Source organism: Puntigrus tetrazona, chromosome 8 (genome assembly GCF_018831695.1).
Source record: "Puntigrus tetrazona isolate hp1 chromosome 8, ASM1883169v1, whole genome shotgun sequence".
NCBI lineage: Eukaryota > Metazoa > Chordata > Actinopteri > Cypriniformes > Cyprinidae > Puntigrus > Puntigrus tetrazona.
The window spans coordinates 1,051,768-1,064,910 of record NC_056706.1 but is presented as its reverse complement, the minus strand read 5'-3'; the positions used below and the strand labels follow the sequence as shown (position 1 = coordinate 1,064,910).

Below are 13,143 nucleotides of genomic sequence, written 5' to 3'. Positions count from 1 at the left end.
AACACACGTCGGGAAGGCTCTGCGGCTCCGAAAGGTTAGATGTAGGTAAACTGCTGGTACAGTGACAAGCACTCACAGCTTCTGCTGAATAAATCATCGGCCGGCGCTGGCACACCGTAGAGCTCATCAATTTTTCAGCCGCGCATCGCACTTACTTACTGGCCACGCATGCGAGTATGAGCGGGTCCGGAGCTTCTGACTATTCAGAGATCGCATTTCTTATTCATCATATCCTGCTAGAAAGACGGCTTCTGACCTTCAGTCGGGTCACAGAGCGCCGGACGAGTCCGGTCGTGTTCCAGAGATACGCTTCATCCACGGAAAGGTGCTCCTTCATCCCTGTCTCACGTGAACGAAACGAAGAGCCTTCTTCACGTCTGAACCAGAATCTGAAGCGGCTTGTTTGTGGGAATCTTCTGATTATAAGAGGTGGCTTTGACTGAAACACTTTAGAAACGGTCTGCAGGTCCTTACATTAAATATTTAGAAGAACACCGAACTGAATATGGTGCTGAAACTACTGTCGTTTGGAAAAATTATTACAAAAAACAACAAGCAAATAAGAAATGTTGAGGAAACTGAAATAGTATTCACTTCAACTCACTCCAGTAATATTTTTATTTACAACTGCATTGTGTGTGTGTGTGTGTGTGTGTGTGTGTCAGTGTGTGTGTGTGTGTGTGTAAGTGTGTGTGTGAGTGTGTGTGTGTGTGTGTGTGTGTGTTGTGTGTGTGTGTGTGTGTGTGTGTGTGTGTGTGTGTGTGTGTGTGTGTGTGTGTGTGTGTGTGTGTGTGTGTGTGTGTGTGTGTGTGTGTGTGTGTGTGTGTGTGTGTGTGTGTGTGTGTGTGTGTGTGTGTGTGTGTGTGTGTGTGTGTGTGTGTGTGTGTGTGAGTGTGTGTGTGTGTGTGTGTGTGTGTGTGTGTGTGTGTGTGTGTGTGTGTGTGTGTGTGTGTGTGTGTGTGAGTGTGTGTGTGTGTGTGTGTGTGTGTGTGTGTGTGTGTGTGTGTGTGTGTGTGTGTGTGTGTGTGTGTGTGTGTGTGTGTGTGTGTGTGTGTGTGTGTGTGTGTGTGTGTGTGTGTGTGTGTGTGTGTGTGTGTGTGTGTGTGTGTGTGTGTGTGTGTGTGTGTGTGTGTGTGTGTGTGTGTGTGTGTGTGTGTGTGTGTGTGTGTGTGTGTGTGTGTGTGTGTGTGTGTGTGTGTGTGTGTGTGTGTGTGTGTGTGTGTGTGTGTGTGTGTGTGTGTGTGTGTGTGTGTGTGTGTGTGTGTGTGTGTGTGTGTGTGTGTGTGTGTGTGTGTGTGTGTGTGTGTGTGTGTGTGTGTGTGTGTGTGTGTGTGTGTGTGTGTGTGTGTGTGTGTGTGTGTGTGTGTGTGTGTGTGTGTGTGTGTGTGTGTGTGTGTGTGTGAGTGTGTGTGTTGTGTGTGTGTGTGTGTGTGTGTGTGTGTGTTACCTACATGGACTAATGTTCTAGTTTTTTTGTAGTAAATAATTGGATTAATTACTAGTAATATAATCTATGGCTGTAGGGTATTTTCTACTGTAATAGGATACAGTTTACTACAGTAGTGTTCTGTAAATACTATAATATATATATAATACACTGTTTACTATAAATTACATTCAAAGTGACATTCTAGTATAAAAGTAATGAAGAATCTAAAGAAATGAAAGCTATTAGATACTGAATGTGTTTTTTCCTTGGTCCCAGTCAGATGTTTAAGTGTGTAAATATATTCACCTCTCCTCATTAAACAAACGAGCTTTGTCTCAGCGGCGGAGAACCGATGCACTGATGTGAAGAGATTGAACTCGTTCAAGGATGAATACAGCTCATAAATAAGCAGAGCATCAGACGCCAGGGACCTAGATACAGAAAACACACAGGAAACAGATTCTCTCCCAATCACTCTTTAAGGCCTTTAATGTTGATCATCTTCACACACACTTCATCTTCATACACACACAATGTTTTTTGTCGTTTCTGAAACATTTAATTTGGATGTTTCTTTAATGTTTGTTTCAGAATGTTCCCAGAACGTATCAAAGTAACATTTTCATAATGTTTGCAAATGATAAAGTTCTTCTGATAATCATAGCCAAGAAAACCTATTCATAAAACCTTTACAAAACTCATTTTCATTTTGAATTGTAGCTTTATTGATGTTTTTATTTTTTTAATTCGCTGATATAGTTTTTATTCCTTTTATTTCAGGTGTAGTTTTAGTTAAAACTTTTTTTAATTTTATATTTTATTAAATGTATATTTTATTTTTAAGTAATAATTGTTTGATACAACATTTTGAATAAGCTTTTAGTTTTTTTATCCCTTTTCATTTTAATTTAAATTGATAGTTATAGCAATTTAGTTTCATTTTTAGTTATTTAGTCATTTTATATAGATAAAAAAATCGACTATCTATAATTTTAACAATATAAATTATAATAAATTATAATAAATAATAAATATAAATTTTTATTCATGTTGATTAAGTTTGAGTTTATTAAATTAAATTAATTTTACTTAATGTTCATCTTATTTCAAGTAAAGATTCTTTTAAAACAACATTTTTAAAACTTTTAAAGCTTTTAGTTGAGGTTTTTATTTTCCAGTTTAACTCAAATTCTAACTCCACACTTTATTTAATGTTTTTGTTGTTGTTTTAAATGCGTCTAGAGTTTTAATAATAATAATTCAGTCAACACAAATTATTTTACAAGTAAAACATTTCTCTGCTTTTATAACGATTTCAGTTTTAGCTTTTGATGTTTTGTCGTATTTGAAGAAATCCTTACAATTTTTAGTTTTAGTGAACTAGCTTCAGAAAAAGAGGACATGTCCAGCAGAAGAGCAGGTGATGGACAGATAGCGCAGGAGGAAGGGCGCTCTGACCTCCTCATCCTCTTCCTGGATGCTGCTGGAAAGCTCTTCAGGAAAAGGGTGTAGCAATGGACGGGAAATCCGGATCCTCCCTGTTTTTCCTTCCACAGCCATTGTTCCCAGAGCCTCGCTCACCTTCAGAGCTTGTGTTCTTCTGCTGAACGACGCAGGAGATGCGAGGAGACAGAAACCCCTGCGTGATCTGAAGGCACACACACACACACACACACTCTCGCTGTGAGCTGGTGCTCTGCCAACATCAGCCTGAGATCTGCTTCACAAAGCCATGTTCAAAGATCTGTGCTTTAAAGGCTGCAGATGGCGTGTTCGCACAACATGCGCTGGCCTACGCTTCTCCCTCTCCGTGCTTGTTTTTCCTCCTCCAGTATGATTTATGTGTCATTACGTATGATTGCGGTTCGCCGTGAATGGCAGAATGATTTTCCTCCGTCAGACATGAGAGAGCGTCCGGCTCCGAGCTGGAGCTGCTGGACCTGCAGGCCTGTAATTAGAGTCGTGGAGTCACGGAGCGAGCAGATACAATAACATCACAGAAACACTTCAGTCCCTCGGAGGAGCGTTTATACATCAGGAGCCCGAGGAGGTGGGTGGAGGAGCACGGAGTCCGGCGCGGCGCTGCTGCCCCCTGCTGCTGAGAAAACAGTCCTGACATCTTCACACACACACACACACACACACACACACACACACACGGTTTTTAATCATTTCTTTTAAGCACTGCAGCGATCGCTCTAAAACACACGACTCTTTCTGAAGCACGTGACTCTGGAGCACGAAACCTGCCACAAGAGTCCTTTACACGGTTTACATCTTCTGAAAGATGAATAAAAAATCTTTCAGTTGATGTTTGACTCACTGACCTTCTTAGGAGACCAGAACACCTAGATGAGGACAGATCAGGGGAAACAGACTCACACACACACACACACACACACACACACACACACACACACACACACACACACACACACACACACACACACACACACACACACACACACACACAGACACACACACACACACACACACACACACTCACACACACACACACACACACACACAGACACACACACACACACACACACACACACACACACACACACACACACACACACACACACACACACACACACACACACACACACACACACACACACACACACACACACACACACACACACACACACACACACACACACACACACACACACACACACACACACAGACACACACACACACACACACACACACACACACACACACACACACACACACACACACACACACACACACACACACACACACACACACACACACACACACACACACACACACACACACACACACACACACACACACACACACACACACACACACAGACACACACACACACACACACAGACACACACACACACACACACACACACACACACACACACACACACACACACACACACACACACACACTCTCACACACACACACACACACACACACACACACTCACACACACATATTGAGAAAATCTACTTTAAAGTTGTAATGCATATGACTAATCAAACTTTTTTCGGTAGGAAATGTACTAAATATCTTCATGGAACACGATCTTTACTTCATATCCTGATGATTTCTTGCTATGGTTTTGACTCATATTGTAGATCCAGCTCCAGAGACACATTTGGGTTTATTTTTAAGATGAACTGAATCAGTAATCACTTAGAGTTAGTGTCTCCTGACTTACTGCTAAGCAAAGAAACTATCGTACGACTTTAAATCTGTGTTTAACCTGATCTCAAAGTAAAAAGAGATGCTAAAGTCTGATTTTGTGGTGGCCGTGCCTTAAAATGTAATTATTATAATCTTATTATAATCTAATTCAAGCGATTCTGATAGTAATCTGTGTACAGTTTTCATAAAGCCACTCAACGTCTCATAAAGGAGAAATTAAACAATTGTTGTATTACGCTACACACAAAAAATATATATTATATATTTGAGGTTGCAAAATTGTTTTAGCTACAATTGATAAAATAAATCATGTTGAAAGTTTGTCAGCTGAATTTGTTAATTTAAATGATGTGCAAACCACCAATAATAAATTCAATAAAAAAAATTGTGTGCATGTAAAAATTGTAGTTTTCCTGTATAATATTTTGTATACAGTCTTTTATGGTCGTTGCATATATTGCACCATACTGAACATATATAAGCACTGATTTCTCGTGTTTAATATACTGCAATGTATTTTCCAGTGCTTTTTTTTCTTCCTCAGATTCTTTGGTTTCATAAGGAAGTCACATGACAAACCTGTGAGAATATGGCCACGCTGACCTTGATTTTCTTCATATACACACACATTTATATTCCTGAGCGTAATATAATATTCACTCAGGAGCAAAAGTACATCTTTAATGAGTCTCTGACCTACTTGAGCTGAACGTTTACAGTAGCTGTCAGAGCAGAAGCATCTTATTGTGGATGACATGTGAGCTGGTGTTTTATTGATGTGAAGTGTGTCCGTCTCATTCAGATCTTCACTCTCTCTGCCAAAGCCTCACACTCACTAAATATTGAATATCATCAGACGCAGCGCACAATGTCAGGCCGTATGAATTATTAAGAGAGACGGGAGCTGACCAGAGGTCCGTTCAGGACAGAGATTCACCTGAGAAAGCAACTTCACGAACTGATTTCTCTTCAAAAGTCTCAGAACCAACGAGATGTTCTTGGAGATGCACGCCTCTCTAAAACGACTCGTTTAAACACTTTCAGACGAGCTTTATGCAAATCGACTCGTTTCAGTAGGCGGAGCTTAGAGGAGAAACAGGATGTGGAAAATAATGTGTTTTTTGAGCCTTAAACCATCACTCAATACACAAAGTAATGTAGTTGTGATGATTATTTGTGTGTTTGAGACTATTTTCTACCCCGTCAGGGACAGACAATAAAGCTTTTGAACTGAACTGAACACACAACTTCCATATTAATACCATGAAGACGAGAGCTCTAGAACACCGCATGCTTTCAAGGACCTTCGTTAAACAGAGACATCTGAGAACTTCAGAGAGGGTTTGCAAAGCATTGGATTGAGATCAGGACTTCGGAGCGGGATCACGAACGATTTAGGAAAGACCTTTGAAGAGGGTTCGGGAAATTTTAGATTCAGTTTAGAATCATCATTTGATACGTTTCCATTTCCTTACATCTATTAACCTTGAATAAAGAGAAAAGAGGTCTCGAATTACAAATTACGTAAACCTTTTTAAAACTGCTGCTGTAATGTTGTTAGTTTTAAATAATCAAAGTTGTTTATTTAAAGAGGACATGGAGAGGATGTGTGTGAGTGTGTGTGTGTGTGTGTGTGTGTGTGTGTGTGTGAGAGAGAGATGTTCAGAGCTCTTTAATGTTTATGAGCCCTAAAGTTCATAGGTTATGTGTTATAATAACCACATGTGTGTCTGTGAGTGTGTGTGTGTGTGTGTGTGTGTGTGTGTGTGTGTGTGTGTGTGTGTGTGTGTGTGTGTGTGTGTGTGTGTGTGTGTGTGTGTGTGTGTGTGTGTGTGTGTGTGTGTGTGTGTGTGTGTGTGTGTGTGAGTGTGTGAGAGTGTGTGTGTGTGTGTGTGTGTGTTATCTGTTCTGATCCGTCCGGTCTGATCATGTGTCACTATCTCAGCAGAATCACTTCACTTCTGTCTAAAGACCACATAGATGTTCTTAAACACCCTAAATATGCTTTAAATGTAATAAATATATTTTTGTAAAATTGAAACTATATAGTTTCTACCTTTATATTTCATACAATTGTCTACATTCCAGTACTCTCATTTGTGTATTATAGATTAACAGAACAATTAATTTAAAAAATATATATAATATAACTGTGTCACGGCGATACAGCAGGTCGCATTTACTAACACTAACCCCAACATATTTTATATTATGAATACTATTAGATTGAAATATATTTTATATTTGCTGTATAAACACTGTTTAGACGTTCACTGTTGTTTTAAAGTACACCAAAGAGGCATGTGACTAACGTGTAGTTTAACGCTCAGGCAGCGACTACCACTCCCACAATGCCTTGCGCGCTCCACTTCCTGATCCGCACCGCAGAGTCTCCGCACACAAACATTACCAAATCGTTGTGTGTCTTAATTATCTCTCACAATGAGAGGGACACGCATTATGTTGGAGCTTGAGCATAAATGAAACCCGTTTCTGAGGTAAGGCGCGCGCGACTTTATCCTTCTTTCTCACTGCTGATGTTCACCAGCTGTCATGCTAATGCTTCGCGGCTAACAACATCAGCAGTTTCCAATGAAAATTCATCACACGTGTGTTAACCTTGATGCGAAGGACACGGGCCACTGAAACGCTCCCGCGCTGTGGCTTTTAGCTGTCTGTGATGGACTGGCGCGAAACGCCCGGGTTAAAGCTGTCAGTGAGATGTTAGCATGGCTAGCCGAGGAGCTCGAGCTGTGACTGGATCCTCCGAGGAAACATCGGAAAACTGTGTTTTGTTAAACTCGCAGATGGCTAAATGTGCAAGATAAGGCTGCTGTTAGATCAGAAGTGAATTATCAGCCAGTTTAGTGATTTAAAAAAGGTTAAAGCTCATGACTGACCGCTGATCACGTGACTGACTGACACATCACAGTATGACCAGACAAACTGGAAGTATCTGTCAGGACTTTCTGAACTCAGACCAAGTACCATGACCTCATTTTACTGTTTTACATGAGAACATCGGTATAGTATTTTTTTATTGTGTCATGCAAGTTTGACTTTTAATATTATGCATGTAAGGAAATTTCTGATCAGTTTATAAACGAGAATAAACATCATGCGTTTGTTTGAATGGCTTTAAATTCAAGCACGCTTTAGGAGACGCTTGTTTTATTTAATTTCAGTTTGCATTCAACCCAGGTTTTTATTCGATGTGTATTTGTTTTGCATATGTTGTTGTTAAAATAGAATGATAGAAAACATAAACGCATCAGCTGATATATGAGTGCATGTGACTCACGCCGAATTATTTATAGATTTAACATGAATAAATGCCATGTTCAGATACGTGTTTTAAGACGACTAAATAAGAGCCAACAGATACCTGCGTGCTTTGTGATTAAATACAGTACATCACATGTTTAAATATGCAAATGATGCACTGTAATAATTAACAGAACATAAATCTGCATCTCGGATGAGTCCAGGTTCATAATTCTCCTTTGATTTTATTATTTTCAGTTAAAGGTTTTTCCTGAGGGGATCCTGGACTTCTCTTTTCATCACTTCATGAATCAGAAAATACAGTCAACAGACAGAATACAAACACGTTTTTAGGAGCGTGACGTTATATAACTCAGAATGAAAAATATAAAAAAAACCCTGCTGTATATAGAGAGGAATAAAAAAGACATGAATAGATGAAGACTTTAAATAAAACAAACACTTAAATGTGTGTTTCGCTATTTTTCATTTCCACAAACGTAAAATAAGCAATTATAATACATCGTCTTGTATGATATTTAGAATTATAGCTAGACATCGTGATCAAAATTGTGATCATAATCATAATTGTTTGTGGTTTAGGAGTATATCAGTGGTTTTACATTCAAATAACTTGTGTTTTATTGGACAGTCTTGCTTTTAAAACCTTTTTGAACTCACTTAACGGGTTCTTTAGTATAATTTTGCAAGGAAAAAGTTTAATTTTTTTTGTTATTCTTGCATTTTTTGAGTTGTTTTTGTCATGTCAAATAGTCATTGACATGGCATTAAATAAAAATACCCTACATTCTAGTAACATCCACACGAAGGTGATCTGGACAGGTGTGTGTGTGCGTGCGAGAGTGTGTGTGCGTGCGAGAGTGTGTGTGCGTGCGAGAGTGTGTGCGCGTGCGAGAGTGTGTGCGCGTGCGAGAGTGTGTCTTGGCGTCGCGAAGTGTGTCTTGCGCGTCTGAGAGTGTGTCTTGGCGTCGCGAGTGTGTCGTGCGCGTCGCGAGAGTGTGTCGCGCGCGTGCGAGTGTGTCTTGCGCGTCGAGCGTGTCGCAGCGTCGCGAGCGAGCGTGTCTTGTGGCGTCTGTGGCGAAGTGTCTTGTGTGAGTGTGTGTGCGAGAGAGAGTGTGTGTGCGCGGCGGCGTGTGTGTGTGAGAGTGTGTGTGTGCGCGGCGAGCGTGTGTGTCTTGCGCGCGGCGTGTGAGTGTGTGCGTGTGCGAGCGAGAGTGTGTGCGGCGAGAGTGTGTGCGTGTGCGAGAGTGTGCGGCGTGTGCGAGGCGTGTGCGGCGTGTGCGAGCGTGTGCGAGAGTGTGTGCGAGAGTGTGTGTGTGTGTGTGTGGCGAGAGTGTGTCGTGTGTGCGAGTGTGAGCGTCTGCGAGAGTGTGTCAGCGTGTGTGCGCGAGTGTGTGTGTGGCGTGTGCGAGAGTGTGTGTGTGCGCGAGCGAGAGTGTGTGCGTGTGTGAGCGAGAGTGCGTGTGCGAGAGTGCGCGTGCGAGAGTGTGTGTGTGTGTGTGTGTGTGTTTCTGCTGATTCTCCGTCTGTTTTCAGGGCTTCTTGCTGAAACTCAAGTGTCCTGAGAAGCATGAACCTGCACCAGGTGCTCACAGGAGCGGCGAACCCCGGAGACAACTGCTTCTCTGTGGGCAGCATCAACAACCAGCCCTTCACGGTAAACGCTCCAGTCCTCTCAGAACTATGACCCGGGACAGATTTCTGTGCTGGGTTTCTGGTTGAAGTGAAGCTCAACCTGCTGTTAATGCAAAACGTATCGACTTGTTTAATATCTTTGAGTAAAAGATGCAAAAATTGTCTCGATCACGTCTGGTATGTTCATGAGAAATAAAAATGCTAAATATTTTTCAGCCAAAACATTCAGTTTTAGAGATCGGTTAGGGTTTGCGTGTTTTCTTTGCTCTCTCCTGAAACATGAAATAAAAATATATCGGCGTCTCTGGAGCTCAGACGCAGCAGAGCAGGGATGTTTTCAGAAACAGACAACATTATACATTTATCTTTTACACCAAAAATCACTAGAATATTACATTAAGTAAATATCATGTTTCATAAATATATTTTGTGCATTTCCTACCATAAATATATCATTTGTGATCAGTAATATTGCTAAGAACTTCATTTGAACAACTTTAAAGGGGATTTTTTTTCAATATTTATTTTTTTTTGCTCCCTCAGATTCTATATTTTCTAATAGTTGTATCTCAGACAGATAAGGTCCGATCATAAACCAGACATCAGTGGAGAGATGATTTATTATTTATGTATACAATTAAAATTAATAAATAGCAGTCCCTGCTCCACGCTATAGATGATGTGAAGAACTCACTGTGTGTGTGTGTGTGTGTGTGTGTGTGTGTGTGTGTGTGTGTGTGTGTGTGTGTGTGTGTGTGTGTGTGTGAGAACAGGCCTATGCCTCTGGCTGTGACATCGTCATTCTGGGGAGTGACTTTGAAAGGATCCAGATCATCCCAGGAGCTAATCATGGGAACATCCAGGTGGGCTGCGTGGACTGTTCACTGCAGGGCGGACAGGTGAGACTCACACACACACTCACACTCACACACACACACACACACACCTCTGAAAGGACTGAATCATGTATCGTATGTCGTGTGACATCAGAGCAACACCGAAGTAGTCCTGTGCACTTCAGTAAGTTTCTGTGGAAATGAACTGCTATTTAAACGTGATATATGTGTGTTAGTTAGTAGATTGTTGTTTACAAAAAACAGGAAATGTTCAAGGAATTTCATCCTGGCTCTTCCAGGCCTGGTCATGAGGGTGGATTAATCTGCTTTATCCTCTGTAATGTTTTTTTTGGGGGTGAACAGTTCCTTTAGATATATATTTGAACACATATTTAAAAAGATTAATTATTTAGATTGCCGCCGTTTTTTTGATAATAGACTTGTAGTAAAGCATAAATTCAAAACACAGATAGCGTAGAATGAATGAATGAATGAATGTGTGCACCCTTAAACATGCTATATAAATAAAAATGATTGATTGATTAAACAGAGTACAGTAAAACTGGGCAAAATAATGTGAAAAAAGATTTTCATGATTTCAGTTAATTATTCGTTTAAGTTCAGAAAAATGTAATTAAAATGAACAGTTCAGAATATGGAATTAAAAAAGTAAATAAAACATAAAATGGATTTCAAGAGTTCCAAAATGTTTTGTTGAATTGAATGTAATGCATGATTTCGATTAACTAGAAATGTGTTTTGGTCACTAAAACCATGCATTTTCCAGGTATCCAGAAAAGTAAACACATACTTCATAAGGCCGTATGAATATGAATATTATCTGTCCTCGGGGTGTGAAGTGTGTCTCAGATCCACAGATCCTTCACGTTGATCTTAAACGAGGAATGAATACTGAACAGCCAGCGTTCATCAAGTCTTTTGTTGATTATAAATAACAGGCCGGTTTTAGTAAAGGATGAAAGCGGGGTACTGTAGTGTCGTGTGTCTTTAAGACGTGAGCAGAAGCACTTAAGATCATCACCGGTTTATCCTTTAATGAAACAGTGTGCAGTTTATGAATGAATCTGAAGCCCTTCGTTGAGATGCCAGACATGTGCCGTTCTAAACGTCCTCCTCGCCCGAAGAGTTTTCAATCGCTCTCTCGTTTTCCCTTAATTAAAACCATCCACCCATAGTGTGCTCACGTTACCGGCTCATTGAGCGGGAAAACACGGAGCGTGGGAACCTCTCTGAAGTGGAGGAACACAACAGACAGCGCCTGAAGTGATCCGGGAAGGGTTCAGGATTATTACTGTGCAAACGGACTAAATCTGCTCTGCTTTTTCAGATCGCGGCGTCGTACGGAAACATTGTGTGTGTGTTTGAGCCGGTGGAGGTCAGTCCACAAGGAAAAGCACAAAAAGTGAGTTTCTTCTGGAATAAAGGCGCTCTGTTAAAGCGGTTGGGAAGCGGAAATCGGTTCCTGTTCCACACTCACACTTCAGCTCAAGTATCGGACGCTTGTCGTAAAATTAAAATTTCCATTCTGCCCATCAGTTCCTGTGTGCGCATCTTGGCTCTTAATATCTATTTAATATCTATTTAAGAGGTTATACGGTGCACTAAAACCAGAGGAAAATGAAAAGTTGCCATCTTCTAGGCCTATACTATACTCTCGTTCTGAAGGGTTCCTTTAACCTTTGTCTAACTAGAAAAGTCTCGCTGACATTAAAAACCTCTGAAGGATGAATGTATTAAGACCAGACTGTATTAAAGACGGCAGACTTAGTCGTTTCTGTTTCGATAGAAGAATATCTCAGTCAGACGGAGCTGCATAAAAGCTTTCTCACTCGGTTCAGTTCAAACGCAAGGAACAGAGAGAGCCTGACAGTTTTGCAAACAAAGGAAATATTTCTCAACGTCTTTCTGTTATATAAGACATCAGAGATAGGAAGGCAATATCTCCCAGATGGCTTTATGAATGATTAAATACCACTTAAATTGTTCTTCGACTAGACAAAGAGTTCAATCTTGAGTGAGTCACTGAATCAATCCATTCATAAATCACGTCAGGTTTAGTTTAGTTGTCTAATGAGTTTCTTGAGAGATCTACTACCTCATTAATCCAGAATTAATTGATCAAATTATCAACGATAATATCAACTGTCTTGTATTCTACTATAAATATCTAAACCTTCTTGAATCAAGATGAATTTACTGTACAAGTGAAATGATATTATGTCTTGTTTTCTGTAACATTTATTTATATTTATATATTTTTATATATATATATATATATATATATATATATATATATATATATATATATATATATATATATATATATATATATATATATATATATATATATATATTATCTGCTAATGGGGCAAGAAAAATAATTTAGGAATTAAGATGGAGTGTGTCTGTGGTCATCAGAAGCTGAACTATCACTGGCAGAAGAGCGGTCAGTTCGTCCTGCAGTCGGTCGCTCATATCCTGACGTGGCACCCCACAGGTACGTGAGGTCAGTGTGTGTGTGTGTGTGTGTGTGTGTCCCGTCCGAGGCGTCCGCTGACCGCTGTCTCTGTCTCTGCCCGCAGGCTCCTGTCTCCTGACCGGCTCGGGCTGTCTGCAGCTCTGGTGTGACGGTCAGTCTGACCCCGCTCCTCAGAGCTCCTGGAGATGTGTGTGGCAGTGCAAGTCAGTGCTCGTCTGTCAGACAGATCCACTCATTTACAGCGTGTTTGATGACAAATCTGTGT

The 13,143-nt window shown here is 40.5% G+C and overlaps 1 protein-coding gene across 5 annotated transcripts in view; it reads left to right on the top strand.

Moving 5' to 3' along the window:
• Positions 1–6,983: 6,983 nt before the first annotated feature.
• dmxl1 (Dmx-like 1) overlaps positions 6,984–13,143 on the top strand; it is a 41,038-nt gene continuing 34,878 nt past the window's right edge. For 4 of the 5 annotated variants that reach the window (XM_043247200.1, XM_043247202.1, XM_043247201.1 and 1 more), the window contains exons 1-6: positions 6,984–7,120; positions 9,444–9,564; positions 10,316–10,441; positions 11,727–11,801; positions 12,818–12,896; positions 12,982–13,081. In XM_043247200.1, coding sequence (XP_043103135.1) covers positions 9,478–9,564; positions 10,316–10,441; positions 11,727–11,801; positions 12,818–12,896; positions 12,982–13,081 — 467 coding nt within the window. In that variant the 5' untranslated portion in view covers positions 6,984–7,120; positions 9,444–9,477. The remainder of the gene's footprint in view (positions 7,121–9,443; positions 9,565–10,315; positions 10,442–11,726; positions 11,802–12,817; positions 12,897–12,981; positions 13,082–13,143) is intronic. The other variant, XM_043247203.1, reaches the window with a different exon arrangement.